General features: G+C 47.4%; 7 protein-coding genes across 7 annotated transcripts; 3 read left to right on the top strand and 4 right to left on the bottom strand.

Moving 5' to 3' along the window:
• Window positions 1–10: 10 nt before the first annotated feature.
• Window positions 11–1451, top strand: F5891DRAFT_1152525 (iron-sulphar subunit protein of succinate dehydrogenase). The gene is made up of 5 exons (XM_041365169.1): window positions 11–288; window positions 344–415; window positions 483–989; window positions 1049–1124; window positions 1179–1451. The coding sequence occupies exons 1-5, from the start codon at window positions 94–96 to the stop codon at window positions 1253–1255; spliced, it is 927 nt and encodes a 308-aa protein (XP_041219936.1). The 5' UTR covers window positions 11–93; the 3' UTR covers window positions 1256–1451.
• Window positions 1452–2417: 966 nt separating this feature from the next.
• F5891DRAFT_1176110 (uncharacterized protein) lies at window positions 2418–4358 on the bottom strand (the record flags this gene model as incomplete). The annotated part of the gene is made up of 9 exons (XM_041365748.1): window positions 4154–4358; window positions 4022–4101; window positions 3504–3958; window positions 3189–3277; window positions 3125–3138; window positions 2725–2854; window positions 2611–2675; window positions 2549–2578; window positions 2418–2498 (listed from the first exon to the last, which is right to left on the bottom strand). The coding sequence occupies exons 3-9, from the start codon at window positions 3869–3871 to the stop codon at window positions 2418–2420; spliced, it is 777 nt and encodes a 258-aa protein (XP_041219935.1). The 5' UTR covers window positions 3872–3958; window positions 4022–4101; window positions 4154–4358.
• Window positions 4359–4416: 58 nt separating this feature from the next.
• Window positions 4417–6006, bottom strand: F5891DRAFT_1256097 (uncharacterized protein; the record flags this gene model as incomplete). Its single annotated transcript, XM_041370005.1, has 7 exons — window positions 4417–5205; window positions 5256–5288; window positions 5342–5348; window positions 5399–5457; window positions 5505–5590; window positions 5648–5906; window positions 5976–6006. 7 exons carry the CDS (start codon window positions 6004–6006, stop codon window positions 4826–4828), a joined length of 855 nt encoding a protein of 284 aa, XP_041219934.1. The 3' UTR covers window positions 4417–4825.
• A 2045-nt stretch (window positions 6007–8051) lies between these two features.
• On the bottom strand, window positions 8052–8456 carry F5891DRAFT_897727 (uncharacterized protein; the record flags this gene model as incomplete). The annotated part of the gene is made up of 1 exon (XM_041373396.1): window positions 8052–8456. A coding segment is annotated over one exon (405 nt), but the record flags the coding sequence as incomplete, so codon positions are not given.
• A 1905-nt stretch (window positions 8457–10361) lies between these two features.
• Window positions 10362–10705, top strand: F5891DRAFT_1195338 (uncharacterized protein; the record flags this gene model as incomplete). The annotated part of the gene is made up of 2 exons (XM_041368101.1): window positions 10362–10622; window positions 10667–10705. 2 exons carry the CDS (start codon window positions 10362–10364, stop codon window positions 10703–10705), a joined length of 300 nt encoding a protein of 99 aa, XP_041219932.1.
• A 4848-nt stretch (window positions 10706–15553) lies between these two features.
• On the bottom strand, window positions 15554–16108 carry F5891DRAFT_1195337 (profilin; the record flags this gene model as incomplete). Its single annotated transcript, XM_041368100.1, has 4 exons — window positions 15554–15685; window positions 15733–15891; window positions 15947–16044; window positions 16096–16108. The coding sequence occupies 4 exons, from the start codon at window positions 16106–16108 to the stop codon at window positions 15554–15556; spliced, it is 402 nt and encodes a 133-aa protein (XP_041219931.1).
• A 781-nt stretch (window positions 16109–16889) lies between these two features.
• On the top strand, window positions 16890–18211 carry F5891DRAFT_961643 (uncharacterized protein; the record flags this gene model as incomplete). The annotated part of the gene is made up of 3 exons (XM_041375823.1): window positions 16890–17541; window positions 17593–17798; window positions 17837–18211. 3 exons carry the CDS (start codon window positions 16890–16892, stop codon window positions 18209–18211), a joined length of 1233 nt encoding a protein of 410 aa, XP_041219930.1.
• Between the last annotated feature and the right edge of the window lie 34 nt (window positions 18212–18245).

Raw genomic sequence — 18245 nt, 5'->3', positions numbered from 1 at the left:
TTGAGATGACGGTAAAGGTGTACGTGACAAAATAGGAAATCCTTGATTGGCTGCGGCTTTACCAGTCGGACCTTGAAATAATACGCACCGGCAATGCGAGCCGTCCACTCCGAATTCACGCGACAACAACATCCTTCCTCCACCATCGACATGCAGGTCCTCGCTAAGACCGCCCGCGCCAGCGCGCCGCGCTTCTGCATGCGCTCGTTCGCCTCGTCAGCGGGAAGATGCCAGGCCACTCCTATCGAGAAGCCTGTACTAAACAAGGAATTCAAAATTTATCGCTGGGTAAGTACTATGCAATTCATCAAAACATAGGGAATTGATGATGTCTGTGTTATAGAACCCAGATGAACCTGCCAACAAACCTACTCTCCAGTCTTTTACCATTGATCTTAATCAAACTGGGCCCATGGTACGTTCACTCCTACATACTTCTCACTGTAATGTTTGAACTCGCCCTTGGCTTTCTTTTGTAATAGATTCTTGATGCGCTCATCAAAATTAAGAACGAAATCGACCCTACGCTCACCTTCCGTCGTTCATGCAGAGAGGGTATCTGTGGTTCTTGCGCGATGAATATCGACGGTCAAAATACCCTCGCCTGTCTTTGTCGTATAGACAGAAACTCGAGTAAGAATTCCAAGATCTATCCCCTTCCTCACAGTAAGTTCTTCGCTGTGGTTCCCCCCTATAATCCTCATTGCATGCTCGTGTTTGCAGTGTATATCGTGAAAGACCTGGTTCCCGACCTGACGCTGTTCTACAAGCAGTACAAGTCCATTAAACCCTACCTCCAGAACGATAACTTGCCTCAGCAGGGCGAGTTCTTGCAATCGCAGGAGGACCGCAAGAAGCTCGATGGAATGTATGAGTGTATTCTATGTGCATGCTGTACGACAAGTTGTCCATCGTATTGGTGGAACCAGGATGAATACTTGGGCCCTGCGACGCTAATGCAAGCATACCGCTGGATCGCCGACTCTCGTGTACGTGATCTTTTTTCGTGAGATATGTCGTGAGATCTTATTCGCGTATTTGGTGACAGGATTCATATGGTGCCCAGAGAAAGGAGCAACTCCAGAACGAGATGAGCATGTACCGCTGTCACACAATTTTCAATTGTACGTTGCGTCAGTCACTTCGTGCGTATTACAAATATTCATAGCTCCCTTTAGGCGCACGTACCTGCCCGAAGGGTCTTAACCCTGCAGAAGCCATCGCGAAGATCAAGCTCGAGCTTGCCGCTGACTAATAGCTTCGCATGGACGGTGGGACGGAGCTTGTGTGAACAGGTCGTCACCTGCGGCCGTTGCTCATGATTCCGAGTGAAATCCCATCATGATATTGGTACTACCTTTGTCTTCGTTCGTCGATGCAAATAAAGAGAATGTATCTTGTCGATTGTTCACGCTTGACAACGCGGTATATAGTTGACCATGCGCAAAAGGATCAGTTCTGAGATCCAGGACTGTGCGAATGAGCGTGAGATCTCGGCAGCCATTGAAAGTGATTGCTTAAGCTTTTTTCAAAGGAAATCATTTTCGATTCACTATCGAACTCGAGCGGCACGGATGCATAGAAAACGTGATACATGGAATACGTACGGTAAGTTTCGAGATTGTTGAGCAGTTGAAGGGAGCAGTGCATCGTTGCGTTGTATGGCCCATATGCAATTTATTTTGAGATCTAGTCGATGGGGAGAAATTCCGGGCGCAGTAAGTATCGCCAAGTAGTCTGGTGTTTTTTTCAAGTGCGTCAATTGGTGCGATCCTTAGACGAATGCTGTATTAGCCCCAAAGGTAAAAACGATAACGGCTGAGTCCGAGTCACCATCAGGCAGAGCAATGTATTAATCGTTGTATTTCCAATAACGTTTTGCTCTCATGGAGGTGGTACCGTATCCATGTACAGCTGACAGTGCTGTGAAAGTGGAAGAGTGCTTCAAGGTCCCAATCCATTATAATTAACAACCTCGACCCCATCTAGAATAGCCCGTGGTATTATTCCTTCAAAGTTCGAGATGATCAAAATAAAAAACATTCTCCTCAAGCACTTCAACTTCGTTTGTCGACGGCGGGTGAACTTCCCAGCCTCTACTACGCCAATTATGATGCTGTATTGTCGAAGGTTTGCACGAGTGTTTCAAGTGTGTCAACTAAGGTATTTCACTGTCGCGCGGATCGTATAGTGCTGAGATCAGGGGATGTGCACTTTACTTCGCCTGCATGCCCTACAATTGAGAGTATCGTCATGGTACACCTTGAGTGGGTGAATTTCGGAATAGGTTGAAACAACAATGCAAGGGAGCATCCTCCGGCCTGGCATACATAATCTCACTTTAGGGGCATCGGTATTTATTATTCATGTTGTATTTTTTGCCTTGTCATAGCCGCGTCAACGGCGCATCACATGCATCACAACCGATGCAGGATCCACGAATGACCGGAAGGGATAGGTTCTAATATCATTCGCCAAGCATATACATTTTGCAAAACCTTTACATGATAATATAATCATTTTGCTACCGTCACCAGCATCCACGCACCTCAACGAAATCATCCGAACACCATATCACCTCGGACAAACAATGCGCTTCTATTTTCTCACCTTTATTGTTGCGTTGACAGCGTCCATATTGTCTGTCACAGCAAGGGGACGAAACTGCAGCCCACCTGGAAATATTTGCGTAACGGATAGTAACTGCTGCGAAAAAACTGATACCTGCGATGGTGGCGTGTGCGGGCTTGAGATGAGTCTCCTCCACCCTGAGAACAGGCCGTAGCGACACACCAGTGAGTGTTTCCGCATTCATATTGGCGACGTTGTTGATCGAGCAATATGTAGAACGCTGCTGATTGAGAAATGAATAGAGGTGGGTGAAAGGAGTACATGTATGAGGTATCTGCACACTGTTTGGTCTTGGCGTAAATATGACACCGCGGCCGCGGCAGACTGGCCAGCGATAAATCAAATGCGTGTTAGCTAAAAGACGCGCAGTTTGATTGGGTCAAAAGTTAAAAATTTCACCGCTTTTATTTATCCACTCGACAAGATTGAAGACATGCAGTTGCTCATACATTTTTCTGTGTACGTCTTGTTTAACCGTCTAGTTGGAGCTCACAAGACAGTCAAGACCTGTGATATAAATCATCAACTTATCTGGCTTCGGGCCGATATAGCCTGACCTTCGGTTACAGACATGCCAAGGATTAATGTCATGCCACATTTAGAGACCTGTTCTCGATCGAGAATGACCACGAAACACATCAGTTTGCTGTCAACAGCATGAATCAGCAACATATGGCTCACGAAGACTTACCTTGGACTTGCACCCTTCCCACCTCAACTCTCCGAATTTTACAATCAGTACAACCTCATCTCGGCCCCCTTCACCAAAACACAACAAGAAAACACACACCTCAGTCATGGCGCCTGCAGAGCACCATGAAAGGGAATCGGGATTGAGTGATGAGGCAGCGAGAGGGTTAACATTTACTCACCGGAACCAAGTCTTCAAAATCCTCGCTGAAGATATGTGAAGGAGGTGATCGCAGGATTGTTCTGCTTCCTGTTGGTCATATGACCCGCGTGGTCCATACTTAGCGCCTCGTTGTTTCGCGTCGAGTGTTTGCAGTGCAGTTGTTGCTGCAAATAGTTGGTCATCCGTTGTCTCTGTATCAGCCAGTAAAATGATGGCAACAGTACCCACATCGAATCGAGATCTCTTCCCTTGAACTACTTCCGTGGTGAACTGTGAATAGAAAAGGTCTGACGTAGAAGACAACGATGGACTCATTCCTTCTGTCCACGGCAGCTCTATTGTATGTTTCGGCCCCAATGGTGACAAATTTGTTCCGCATGTTCCCATGAAATCAATGGACGGTAGTCTATGATAGACCTTCAATAGATGTCGTTTGTATGAGGACACTCTCACACTTCAACAGTCACCAATTCACTTTACAGATGAGATCGCGCCTGAGTTTTATTCGTGTTCATGTGCTTCTGTAAAAGTGCTTACATAGAGAGCTGGGCCTCTTTGACCGCGTTCAGCTTTGGATTCCCCGTAAATATGGCTACTCGTCTTGGGTACAAACTGCCCTAAGAGCGGATCAACCGTAGTTCACGGTACAAGACAATACTTGAAACATACCTCAACCACAGGGACTGGCGCATGAATGGGGTGAAGCCATGATAATATTCATCATCCCAGATATCAGTCGCGCGCCCTTAGCTCCGCCGTACTTGAATGGTCTCGTAGTTCTTGAAGGAATTCATGAAGGAGATGATAAATAACAATTATTACGGGAGTTCAGAGTACATAGGCCGCTTTGCTGGTTGCTGCCGCACGTGAGCAGGCGGATGTTATATAAGCAACTGTCCTAAACTTTTTCACATTTGATCATTCTGCCTAAACCTCATCGCAACAATCATGCTACCAATACTCTAGACTTCACCGGTCACCATTCAGCACTTCAAAGTTCAGACCTACATCTCTCAATACATAACCAATCAACTATTGAGATATTCATTCTAAATAAATATATCTTGTCAACCATGTGCAGCAACAGAAAAAGTGAAGGTGACAAATTCAGACTCGGACAGCGGCCTACTCTGAACTTCCTTGTAATACAGTACTTCTGTCCAATAGGTGAGGTTTGCCGGAAATTGCAGTATAAAGAGGTGACGAAAATATATTCGTTGAATTTCCAGGCGCGAAGCTGGAAACATCAAAATCCAAAGCAAAAAGAACCAAGTGCAGTAAACAAGCTCATCTATACTCAATTTTTACTATATACATAGTCGTGTAATGTAGTAGATCGGTTCATAGATTCACGTCCCGGATTACGTCCTGCCATTCATCAAGATGCTTCAACATCACCATGCATTTATTTCTAATATCTTGCTCTGCATCTTCTCCCAAGACCAGGTACAACGGCCACTTCCTCCCAGCTGCAACGCCTTCTCCTCTTACGACGTCTGCGACGAATTTCATCGCCTTCATGGGGTCTCCTGGTTGCCTGCCATGGATAGCCTTATACCTCACCTGTGTCTCCACTCGCGTTTCATCATAATCAGGTATGGGATTCGTCCACGTGTCAACTTTATTGCTGTATATGTTTTCCGTGCGGAAGGCGCCAGGCTCGACGATCAGGACGCGTATGTTGAACTGTGCGAGTTCTACGGCGAGTGTTTCGCTCATTGCTACAAGATTCTTCAGATGATGTGACGTGTATTGATTTAACGAGACTTACCCTGCACCGCTGCCTTTGATGAGGCATAAGCGCCTGCCAGTCGTGGCATTGGTCACCCACGGAACATCTTAAAAGACGCAACTCACCAATTCCCTGAGACAGACGTTGTTCAACCACTCTCAACCATAGATGATGCTACTCACCTTGTTCTCTGGCTTCCAGGCGCTGCGACTTCCTATAATAACTACTGTACCACTCTTCCCTGCAGAGCTAAAAGCGTGTGTTGCATGCAAACACGTGGAAACTTACTTTCACGCATATATGGTAATGCTGCATTCGTGACGTCCAGCACACCACAGACATTAGGGCGAAATTGTCTTGTCAGGAAGTCCACCCTGAAACCGATCGCATACATTAGGCACGGGAAAAGAACATGGATGTCGGTGTCCTACCCGCATTCCTCAAGGATTCCCAGCAGCACGATACCCGCATTGTTCACCAACACGTCAATCCTGCCCCAGACCTTAGCCGCCTCATCTACGCGTTCCTTGATGACAGTCGTTCCGGAAGTCACGTCGAGCTCTAGGAGGTGTAGGTTTGGAGATTGAGGAAAGTCTTGGATTTTCTGCAGAGATCGGGCCGCCGCGACCACGCGATCACCGCGTTCTAGAACGATTGATACTAAACGGCGACCAAAACCTGATGATGTACCTAGATGATTGGCGTCAGCTACTGCTATCTCTGTATTTGATACGCACCATATGAGATGAGATTCCTCACCTGTGATTAGCCATACTTTAGGGTCAGACATAAGTGCTCTTACTAGTAAAGAGCCTGAGGTTCGGACTAGGAACGAGAAAGGTACTGAGTCTTGGATCTGTAATGCTGCTAAATGAGTTCGACAGGGATTGATGGACCAAGAGAGACGGGCTGTTCACTGTGGATACTGGAAGTAAGGACATGCTTTTATATCTAAGTGAGTGCCAGCTATGGCGGTATAACGGAAACACCATAGACGGTACTATAGTAGCACTTCGAACCGGTACAAAGGGAAGTGTGAATGGGTAAGGATATGTGCGGATAGATAAATGAATGCAGACGAATTGTGTGACAACAGATAGTAGTATGGCCAAACGCAGATACGCGCAAATGAATATTGCGACCGAACAAGTACGAACGAGCCACAAAGGAGGTGGGTGCAATATTATCAGCTACCACAACTTCGGACAACCACTCGTTCAGACGGTCACACAATGCAACAGAGTAGGTGTATTACAAGTGTACAATGATATGTGGCCAAGCCATCAGGGAAAACTCCCGATTTTGCCAAGCGCCCATAATTGTGTTGCAACTGATGAGACCACTCACAATCGTCACAATCGCCTACGAGCGGTTGCCCTTTGTCAACCCATGTTATAACACGGTTGCAATCTAACTGCAATACTCATGTAATAGTTGTACAGATATGTGAATTTCAACGGAATAGTACTGGTACATATTTCGTCATTTTTGCAATTCACTTGCCATTGTTTGCAATTGACATACCATAATATTGTCATGAAATTGGAAAGTCACTTGAGCTCGAGGCTTACAAAAGTCATAAAATGGCGGCAGAATATGATTCAAAGTAGAGTTGAGTGAGATATTGCAAAGTGTCCGAACCAATGGTTGTGCCGATAGTACCTAGTTCAGAGCCAATCAGTACCGTTGTTTTTGGACAGAATTTCATACCACTGGAGCAATATAAATGTTAGAATTTATATACTACGTAGGACGCTGACGTTATGGCTTCGAGCAATATTGTAGCTGATCTAGTCGATGGGGAGAAATCCCGGGCGCAGCAAACATCATTAAGTAGTCTGGTGTTTTTTCAAGTGCGTCAATTGGTGCGATCCTAGATAAAAGCTATATTAGCCCCAAAAGTAAAAACGACAACGGCTGAATCCGAGTCACCATCAGCCAGAGCAATGTAATCGTTGTATTTCCAATAACGTTTTGCTCTCATGGAGGTACTGTATCCATGTACGGCTGACAGTGCTGTGAAAGTGGAAGAGTAACTTGCAGGTGCAAAGAAGGGCACCTAAATGGATTGCAAATACCCAGCGCAGCATGACGGGGCGGACACAATCGATACCGAGCCAGCAGTCATCTGCGTATATATGTTAGATAATAGCTTGCGGTGTAACGGAAAGAGATCAAAAAAGTAGTCTTGAAACGGATGGGACGGCGGAAAAGCAGTCCCCGCTTACATGACAGAGGGATGGACCACCTAACAAGGATGGCCAAGCAGCTAAGGGCGGGATATAGCAGGACCTGCTTGTCATTCATCCGTCCCCCCTGCTAGTTTCGTTCCGTCCGAAGAGTACGACACCAACTTACTAAGGTGTCCACTCGCAGTGGTCCGATGACGATATTACCCATCCTCCTCTGCTAGACACATGCCATTTGGTCGTATGACGGTCTCACTGTCCGGTGAAAAGACCACGCTCCGGGCATCGCTTTCATGTCCCTTGAACAGGACGGGCTCTTCCTTGTGGGAACTTCACAGACCAGGATACCTCCATTCAACGCTCCACTCGAAATCCAACGCCCATCGCGTGACACTGCAACCCTCAAAACTCGGACATCGTGGCCCAACAAGGGCTCCCAATTTTGTTCTCCATGCCAAAATTACACTTACGAAGACTCCTGTCGCCAGAGCAAGTGATGAGGAGACGTGTACCATGGATGAAGGCTATGCAATTCACCCGTTCTTCATGGCCTTTGAGCATCACTTTAGCCTGAGAATTGTCCTTCCGGCGTATAGGATATACGCACTTGGGGAGATTTGTTGTTGATTTTGTGGTTGGTTGACTGAAGCTCAGTGGCCTTATCAAGATAAGAGAGGTTGCCCTGATTCTCGAGTTTGTCTCGAAAGCTGATAGCGAAATTCTTGATAGACATGTGTCGATCAGGATGTGCAGGGGAACGGAGCTCCAGCGCAACCCAACAGAACTCGATAGCCTCATCGAGGTCAGAGAGGACAATCTGCTGCTCGAATCTGACTCGAAGAGTGACAGCGAGATTGTCAAGAGACACGAGTGGATCAAGATGGCAAGGAGGGCGGAGCTCGAGTGCAGCACAATGGAGCTCAATATCCTCGAGGTTCGAGAGGACGCTCTGCTGCTCGAATCTGCCATGAAGGCTATTGGCAAGGTCATCGAGAGCTGTGGCTCGATGTGAATGACCTGGAAGACATTCCTGTAAAGTCGCTCGACATCGTCGTCGTATGCCATGTTATTGTATTGTGAGATCCACTGCAAATTTACACAAAGGACGTGAAGATCGCAGTGACAGTGAAGGAGATGAGTGGAACTTCCAACGCGGTGCTAGAAAAGACAAGATTGCAACTGCAGCGGGCCGACTCGTGATGAGTACCAAGTTAAGGCAGGCACGGGATGGATACGCACGTGCGAGTCCGACGACACTCCAGAAACCCCACCTTTTATTCGTCGATCGTCGTACACCAGTATAATAAATGTTTAATGTACACCGAGCCAGTTCGATGGCCCGTCATTTTGACTCGGGTGCAGAATTCCCATCTCCTCGGGTTTCCCTTCCGAATCAAGTAGTGGAGCAAGATATTTCAGGGGTGATGCTCCCAACCTTCGCAGCCCAAATTCGCCGGTTCTTAATACTGCAGGACACAAAGTGAGTTTTGCGCAAGTTTCTTATGTGCCATGTATGATCATGTATCCCACGCTAAGGAAGACCTTTGCGGTATATGATCATCATGACACACAAAGTTGGGTGGATAGTATCTGAAGTGTGCATGCGCATGGAGCAAGGGTTCGAGTGCTTTAATGAGAAGCGTCTTTCTTCTATTAGTCTGCCCAAGGGAGATAGGTAGATGAAATGCATCATATGTATAAACTTGATGGCTGCCCCAGCTAGAGGATGCCGCAGCAAAGGTAGCATTTTTCCTCATCTGACCAGGAGGGTGCGGAGTAGCGCCCGCAGTCAGCGGTTGACGGAACTCGGTAACTTATACCCTTTACGCATGGACCATGGGCGATAGCTGGCTTCACCCCAGCGGCAGCGGCGATGATGGCGAGGTAAGCGAACTGAATTTTTATGGTATCTAGTGCGTCATTGTCAGTGATGATCGATGACTATCAGCCCCGACAAACCACCCACCCTCAAAGTTTGGGTGTGATCTACGCGAAGGTGCTGATAATGGCACGTCAAGGAAGAGCTCCATGTGAGATGAACGCAACGTTCAAGTCGCTCAAGTCTGATTACTTACTGTAAATGAAGCGATTTTGTTTGGGGATCTGAAACTTATCACGTTTGTCAATTTATATGCCACTAGAAGCCCTCAGTACTTCAAGTTGTTGCCAGGTGCAGTCACCGTCCGACAACCACGGCGATGACCGCAAGAACCTGGCAGCTACAATATGTAGCCCCGATACGTCCTTGCCGCTGTTTCCAACATTAACAGAGGGGCAGAAACGGCGAACTTTGATATGCTATGCAAGCAGCAACGCACGAGCAATTCAGCCGGCAGCATGCAAGTTTCGAAAGCGAAATCAAAGGCGGCCAAGGAGTAGTGGGAAGGACACGGGCTCAAAGCAGAGTACTTGAGGAAGGAAGCACCACGGCATTCGATATTCAACACTCAGGGGTCCAGCATAGAGCCACAAGATTGCGCAATAGGTGCGGGCCTGATCATATAGCCATTGATAACCTGTGACGGTGCCTCAGAAACACATGGGGCAAGGGATACTCACATTTCGATGAATCGCTAGACGGACTTGATATATAAACACTGGCGGTATGACGGCAAAGCGAACCGTCACAGGGTAGAAAGAGCGGTAGGGCAGAAGGTATCTGCTGCACTGGTCATTAGAAGATGGGACGGTAACCGAAGCTGAGTTGCATGACAGAAAGAGGATCATCATATTATCGAGCAAAATTTCCCCATCCACGAATTACGGCATGACGGGGCGAACAAGTGCGGAAATAAAAATCCGGATTATAAGGGTAGGACAATATTGGGTGACTATCCGTAGGCAAAATAATGCGGAATAGATTATAACGGACTTTGAAAGATATTAGCAAAATTTAATATGTACAGAAAACACAACCGTAACGCATCTGGATTAAAATAATTCGGTCAAAACTGCAATGGACGACCTGCTACTACAGTACCACAATCTGGTGAACGACGGAGAAGAGATGGGTTTTCTCGACGACGAAGAAGACGCGAGGATGCTAGCAGCTACCCTCGTCGCTGGAATAGAGCTAGCTCGACTTGATCGTGTCGAAACCCGGAACCCTAAGCGATTGTACCTTTGTCGTGCCCACTTACTTCCTGACCCACATCGAAAACTTCAGCTGAAAACTTCGCCAGGGACCTCAGGGATGGGACTGCGTATATTGGAAAATGTTTGGATCAGGTGGCGACCTTCGCCATGCTGAACATGTGTCAGGCGGACCTCAAGTCTTGGATTAGTCAGCAGATAGCTTAGGCGTAGTGGCCCAAAACGGATTTAATCCGTCGTTTATAATCCGGATTAATCTGTAAGGGGGGGGCCCCCCCTTCTAGATTTAGAGTTTGTAAGAGCCTCAAAATAATATGTTTTGAACATCCGACGCAAATGAACAGCGGCATCGCGGCACGACTTCCTTATATGGTCTTTTTTATTCTATCTTATTTTATTCCGCATTATTTCAGCCTACGGATAGTCACCCATTGATGATTTTGGGTGTGCAGAGCCAGTAGACTCGGTGCACAGTTTGTGAGGGTCAGATCCAGTGTGAGTGCGGGTTAACATGCTTAGGAGAACGGCGATCGAGCCTTGGTGACAACGATAACTATGATGCAACAGTGCTGCCTCAAGACCTTATAGCACTCCGACGACGACGGATTTACAACACTTTAAACCTGTGGTCATAGAAATCAGCTTCAAACTTTCTGAGAGCGGCAATTTGGTCACAAACCAAAACGCATGATGGTTAGGCAGAGCCCAGGCTTGTCCGCCGGATTGGCTCAGGTTCGCAGAAAAATTCAAGGCGGGTCTTGAAACCTATCTTGGATAGTCGATGGTGTCGGAAGGTCATATTGTAAACATCTTACTAAGTTGTCATGACTCGTCGATGAGCCCTGCGGTAACACACTTGGCTGAGAAATGAGTATTAAAACAATTAATATGACTCACGAAGATAAGATTATTGGCACAAGCATCTAGTGCCTTCGGAGGTGTGAAAAAGAGTATGCGCCGTTGAAATTTTTGTTCGTTTGTAATCGCTGTGGACCCACGCAGGTTTATTTGTTTGTATTTATGGCGGCACGCTGATTTCACACCGGCGCAGATATCCTAGGATCGAAATATTCCGCAACGGTGAATGCTGAGCGCAGCTGAGTACTCAGTACTCAGTACGTGAGGTTGAGGCAAAATCCGTACGGGAAACAAGCATTGAAGAAACGGACGAACCTCACGTACAAGAGTGTGACGCTCCATTAGCGCTGCAATTCTCGCCCAGCCAACCTCGTCCGGCACTCCCTGCCGATGAACTTGAATAGCGTTTCGTGGCAGTACTTCGTAGGGTCCTTCGCTGCACTTCCGTACGCTTTTCCAGGGCTACATCGAGGGAATTGGCGAACAAAGATAACTCGTTACTGTAGGTATTACCTTGTAAAGGTTGCTCAATTCCGAAAGTTCGACTTCACTTGGGATCCGAGCACCGCTAAGCGTCGCCAAACCTATCCTAAACGAGACTCGGACCCAAACTGGGCGCAATTCCGAGGTTCTCCAACCCATGCGCGCCAGCATCGTCTCCACGTATCACACGTGGTGTGATGAGCAGTAGGTACTAGGCAGCTTTGTCGTTAAACTCCGCTCGCGAATCACCTAGTTCTAGTGTCACTAAGCTGACTTGGATGCATTGAAATACTTCAGATTCCGAAAGGATAACAGGGCACCTACGACTCAGAAGAAATCCAATAACAAATGAAAGCGGCCAGCTGAAATTTTCAAATTCTGATCTATCGATATGAAGATAGACTGACACACAATCGATGATACGCCTGATATCTAAACATGCCTTCTCTTTGATATTTTCTCATACACTTGTTCTGCATACAAGCCCGATTTTAAATAGCAGTTGCACTGTGTACAATGCGCCGTGAGTCAACACGATGAGATTTTATGTGAAACAAGTGTTACTAACCATTGGCGAGCCCCTGCGTACAAAAAGGCTAAGGGCTTACTACTTTACGCGGCAGCCTCCTTACAACATGGTTATGCGGCCTGCATGCATTGCATGGCAAGTTTGAAATGTTCGGTGCAAACCAACAAGGCTTAAGCGCTTACGACTCTACCCCTGGTAGTTTCCCAAGGTTCTCCGGTATTAAATAGTAAGTTTGAAATGTTCTGCGCGACACAAGACTTACCTCCTCTCTCTTGACCTTGTCCTGCATAGATCACATGGTGAGTGCAGCACATTCGGTGCCAAAAAAACAAGGCTGACTGGCTCTGCGCCGACAAGGGCCATCAGGCCGAGGAGTATACGAACGCAGCAGAGAGGCGGATGAACATGATGATGAGTTGATTTCATTTAGGGGGATTGTTGGCAACTTGATTGTTGATGCTGTCTGTTTTATACTCCACAGAAGAGGATGTCAAGCCGTGTCTTGGACATGCTGGCACAATCCGACTGCTGCGATGACCACTTTCTGAATTTCTGGCCAGCCTAGGCAACATTTGGGTTAGACCCGATAACATACAGTTCGAATTCGATACAACATAAAAACCAATCGATCATCGATCATCCTCCACCATTGTAATTAACTACCTCAACTTCATCTATAATACCAGTGGTATTATTCCTTCAGATTGTTCAACCCGATCCAACTCGTCAAATTTCCATCAGCACTTCAATTTCGTCGATGGCATCAGGCGAGACACACTCTAGACCAGCAAGAAGGTCACCTGCATCACGAGGCTCGGTCGAGAACGGAGGTGCCGGCACGAACCAGGCTTCATGAGGTTATTCTTGCCAAAATTTGGAGCTGAAATACTTGCGATTCTGCAGGGATAACAATAACGGGGCACCTACGACCCAAAAAATTCCAATGGCCAATAAAAACGGCCAAATGAACTTTTCAATTTGTGATTATCGATAGGAAGATAGGCGTGAATATACTGTGTTCTCCGTTTTTTGTTTATCGCTAGGATGCGCGAGGGAACGGCAGTTGTCGACGAGTTTTGTTGTCAAGGTTGGCCAGAAAGTGGGTCGTGGCAGGAATCCTTGTTTGCCACGATGCCCTCTACTCACTCGGTATAAACTGCCGCAATCCCATCACGAACCTTGCACCAATTCACTACTGAATAGCATTAGATCCCATTGACCCGGGTCACGTACGCATTGACAGCTAGCTCCCTCAGCTGACCGCTGAAAAGTTTCGTCCCGATTGTGCCGGCATGTCCAAAACACGGTTTGACCCTGGCCGCTTCTGTGGAGTATAAAAAGACAGTATCAACAATTCAATTGCCATCAACCTCCCCAAGCTAAGCGAAATCAACTCATCATCGTGTTTATCCGCCTCTCTACTGTTTTGTTATGCTCCTTGGCCTGACGGCCATTGTCAACGCGGCAGTGCTCGTAAGCCCTGTTTTGTTTGGCACCAAGTGTGTCCCACTCACCGTGTGATGTATGCAGGACAAGGTCAAGAGAGAGGTAAGCCTTGCTTTGCGCCGAACGTTTCAAACTTACCATATAATGCATACATGCCGACGAAACTATATCCTCCAAGCTTTTTTTTAAAAAAAATCCAATTCATGTCCTATGGAGTGTAACTCTGAGGACAGTACTATCTAGTCTTAGGGACCCCCAGTGTCCCCGACGCATCTCTAGGCACGCGAATGCCCTGGTGTGAAGCGTACTCCACCAGTCCGCCGTTCGCGCCGGCCGTTTTAGACGCGCCGCCTTTCGAAGGTGAGATGACTTTAAGTATACAGTATCGGTGTTCTGTACCAACAGGTATCAAAGATATAACACGTACTCAACCGCGAGTGCGGTTAGGTACAGGAGTCAGTAGGTAATGATTGGAATAAGGAGGGTACGGCCCATAGTTGACGGATGGGGTAGGATTCCAGATCGAACCTGTGAAGACTTGGATGGTGTTGCTGACTCCATGTGGGTGAGTGAGTGAGTGCGGGGGTGTAGAAGTGTGGGGTATGGGAGTGTGAGGGGTCCTCTAAGCTTGAGGCCATGCACCCTTAAGTCTTGTTGTAGGCAGAGACTCCCAAATGGTCGGTAACGCTTTTTCACATCAAATCTCATCGTGTTGACTCGTAGCGCATCGTATACAGTGCGACTGCTATGTAAAATAGGGCCTGTATGCAGAACAAGTTTATGAGAAATGTCGAATAGGATACAAGTAGCGCTCACAAAGATATAAGGCAAATGTAAATACCAGGTGTGTGATCGATTGTGTGTTTGATCTGTGCGTCTGTCAATCAAACTTGCGTAAGTCCGACAGGGACAGGTACTTGCATGCATAAAACTAAGTGCTCAAATATTTGCTGGTGGATGTGCAAGATATGCCCGGTCCCAGATGATGTTGGCGCCTAATCCAGTGGCTAATTTGAAATTATTTGGGCTGAATGCGGCAATGCACACATAACCGCTATGAGGAAGTATGGTGAAGACAACGCAAGTATCTGGGTCCTATAAAACAACTATTTTAGCACCTGACTAGCTGGCGAACCCCCTTCCGTCGGGGGAGAGGTACGTCGAGTTCACGGCGGATGGGTGCCACACAGGTGGGTTGGGCGCGTACTTCCTCTCGATGTTCTAGAGGATAATTCGGACATTCTTATCCCAATCCGCTGCTGACGAGATCGTTATCAGGGAGCAAGGAATTTTCAGTGACCTATATAAATGGCCCTTGTCGCTCAGAATCTATAAGGACTTGGCAGTACATACTCGTGCGTTGTGGTACACACATCGTACGGTCCGGAGGCTAATTTTAGCATGGCGCATCATTGGGGCACTTCTGCACCAAATAAGGAGTACTGTGGGATGCCGACGAGGACCTGGATGCAGCAAATGCAACGATGATCTGTGAAGGGGGGAGGGCGATGTCAACTGCGAGCATTCCAAGACTGCGCATCCATTAACCGGTCACAGACTACACACGACACCGATCGCTCTTGCTCAACACGATCGGACCTGATGGCAAGTAGATGTGACGATCGCCCAATGTATTGAACTTTGGAATGACTCCAATAAAGTGCATTGGATCTATAAACTGTACGATTACATGATAGCACACCTTTGGTCTTCTTTATCCTCTGCGATCGTCTCGGACCCTAGTAACGCTGGCTAGCGAGGTATGCTCCAAGATTGGTGACTAACAGGCCTGCGTCTTGAGCTGTTTGAGGATAAATGTATGTAACGACGAGGATAGCTTGTTTCGTTTGCGCTAGTACAGCACCATCGGTCTTATGGCCGTGAGCATGCATCGTAGAAACATATCGTGAAGACCCACCTGTTTCTTGCCCTGAACCACAATAAGATCCGGATCATCTCCGTAGGTATCCGACGATAAGAAGATGTATTTCTGATTAGCGATACGGAAGCCAGAGGCCTGAACTGCAGCTTTGTTCGTGAACGCAGCAGTGATCGCCTTCTGCTCCTCTGGGGAGATCTATGCAAGATCGCGTCAGAGCTGCACAGACATGACTACTTTCAATATGACTTACCGTGATGTCTGAGGATTTAGCCCATACACCTCCAGCTTTTCCCAAGATCGCGGCCTGAGTTACTTTCTTGGTGCCGACGAGGTTGTTGTCTACGTATGCTGTGGATGCATGAGACCAAGAGCTTGTCTGGCGATGCAGCTCAGACTTACCTTGCCAGGACATATTATGAGGGACTGAAATCGAGACAACGAAAAAGGTCGCGAATTGAAACTGGGAGACAAGAAAGAGTCTGGCGCAGTACGGAGATCGCCATGATATCGGCGTTGGAAAGCAGACCGCATCAAAGTCCAGTCGGAAGTTACCTAATAAGCAAGTGGACCACCGGGCCAACCCGCCACGTGCCACGGACGACTTAGTATTAGTAATCAAGCGAAGATGGTTAATATGGTCGACGGTACGTACCGTCCGTAGTATTACGTAGGTCTGAAATTTAACTTTGACGTTGAATTTTGGTTAGTACTTACCCTAAACTTCCTGTGCTCATGCCCTTGGACCTTGCAGGCAGCGAGACAAGCGCTCGCTTATCTTTTCAACTTGACTGCAAAGTTCAACCACGAGCCATCTACCGACTTCGAATATAATCGCAATCAATCGTCCATTCTAGTGCGCAAGCATCCTGTGATATATTTGTTGCTCGATCGTTTCAACATCACCGGTCATCACCATTTAAATCCCTTTGATTTCAAACGAAGTTACATTTTAGAAATTGACTCCTCAATTAGCGTCGTATGTTGCCCCCTCTGAGATAGCCATCGCCATTACAATTTCTAATTGCACCGTTGAACTGAACTAGTACTACTTCCCCGACTTCACCTATTCCGACTCCCATTTTGTGTCGCATTCTATCGTCAACCTCTATTGTGAGATTGATGTAAATATCTCCTTCCCTTATCGCCTTTCTCGTTCTCTGACTCGACCGACAGTTCCTGGCGAGCTTCTAGCAATGGCCAAAGGAACCTGGGAGAAGCTGTCCCAGGTCACTGTCCTGGGTGCTGAATATGACTCCCCTGAATGCCAGCCCCATCCAAAATGTTTGAAAGAGACCCGAGTGAACCTTCTCGAATTGATCTACGGATTGTTGGACAAGCGAGAGACGAGCCAGATCATTTGGCTGCATGGCACGGCAGGCGTCGGGAAGTCTGCCATGGCTTTCACTGTGGCCGAGAAGATGAAAGGTCTGATGATGACAGAGATGACGAAAATCGAAACAAGGCTCGCGGGAACATTCTTTTTCGAGCGCAAGCACACGAAACGCAGCACAACCGGTCATTTCTTTGCCACACTTGCTTACCAGCTTGCGAGCAATTTTCCTAGCGTCAAGAACGACGTGAACAAAGCTATCTGCGAGAATCCTGTGGTTCTAGACTCCAGCAAGTCTCTTTGCGACCAGATGATGGCGTTATTTCGCCGACCTCTCTGGCACCTGCAATCCAGTCTGTGCGAGTGTCCGCCTCTGGTGTTTGTTGTCGATGCGCTTGATGAATGCCAACCTGAAATGGTCGCCGATCTGATCTCCCTCCTCCGGGAAGCTCTTCGTGATCCTGAACTTCCCGTGTTCCACATTCTGCTCACCAGTCGCTTTGAAGAACGCATCCGTAAAGCCATTCAAAAAGAAGAGATGCGCATGCTGGTGCATGAGATACCAGTGAACACTTCTGGGGAGGGCGTTGCTGGCACCATTTCATTAGACGGCGAAGATGTGGACAATGACATCTGTACATTCTTCCAGCATTCCTTCACGGAGTTGCAAAATTGCCATCCTGATTTCCCTCAGCCCACTGCGGATAATCTTATGCAGCTGGTGAACCGAGCTGGCAGACGTTTCATCGTGGCATCTACAATGATGAAGTTTGTCGATGATGGGTACAATGACCCCAGGATCACCTTGAGCTTATGCTCGATCTAACCACCAAATTGCTACCTGGGACAGAAGTGTACAACCTGTACAACCTCATCCTCTCCACCTGTTCAAACCCCAATCGGGCATACCAACACTTGTCTATTGTTGCTGCCCTCGCAGACCCTCTGCCAATCTCACAGATTTCGAAGCTCCTTGGTCCTGGTCAAGGCAACGATGTTGCGACCACACTGAAACAGTTACGTTCTTTCATGAATATTCCCGCTGACAGCGGCCAATCTGTGAATATCTACCACTCGTCCATTCGGGACTATGCTTCAAACTTCTCAAACTGCAATCTCCTTGGATCGCAACCCATCCTACCACATTCCCTGCTTGCTGATTCCTCTTTCCGTTTGATGGTTTGAGACATTCCAGAACACACTGCTCTCGTGGATGCGC

This window comes from Suillus fuscotomentosus (assembly GCF_016647785.1).
Source record: "Suillus fuscotomentosus strain FC203 chromosome Unknown F5891scaffold_81, whole genome shotgun sequence".
Lineage (NCBI taxonomy): Eukaryota > Fungi > Basidiomycota > Agaricomycetes > Boletales > Suillaceae > Suillus > Suillus fuscotomentosus.
The sequence above is the reverse complement of the archived record's forward strand: the minus strand, read 5'-3'. Positions and strand labels throughout refer to the sequence as shown.

Excerpts from the sequence above, each read along its gene's own strand:
- F5891DRAFT_1152525 (XM_041365169.1), top strand. The coding sequence starts at position 94 with ATGCGAGCCGTCCACTCCGAATTCACGCGACAACAACATCCTTCCTCC. Across the intron at positions 289-343 it reads AATTCAAAATTTATCGCTGG|AACCCAGATGAACCTGCCAA; the intron begins GTAAGTACTATG and ends TCTGTGTTATAG. Across the intron at positions 416-482 it reads TTAATCAAACTGGGCCCATG|ATTCTTGATGCGCTCATCAA; the intron begins GTACGTTCACTC and ends CTTTTGTAATAG.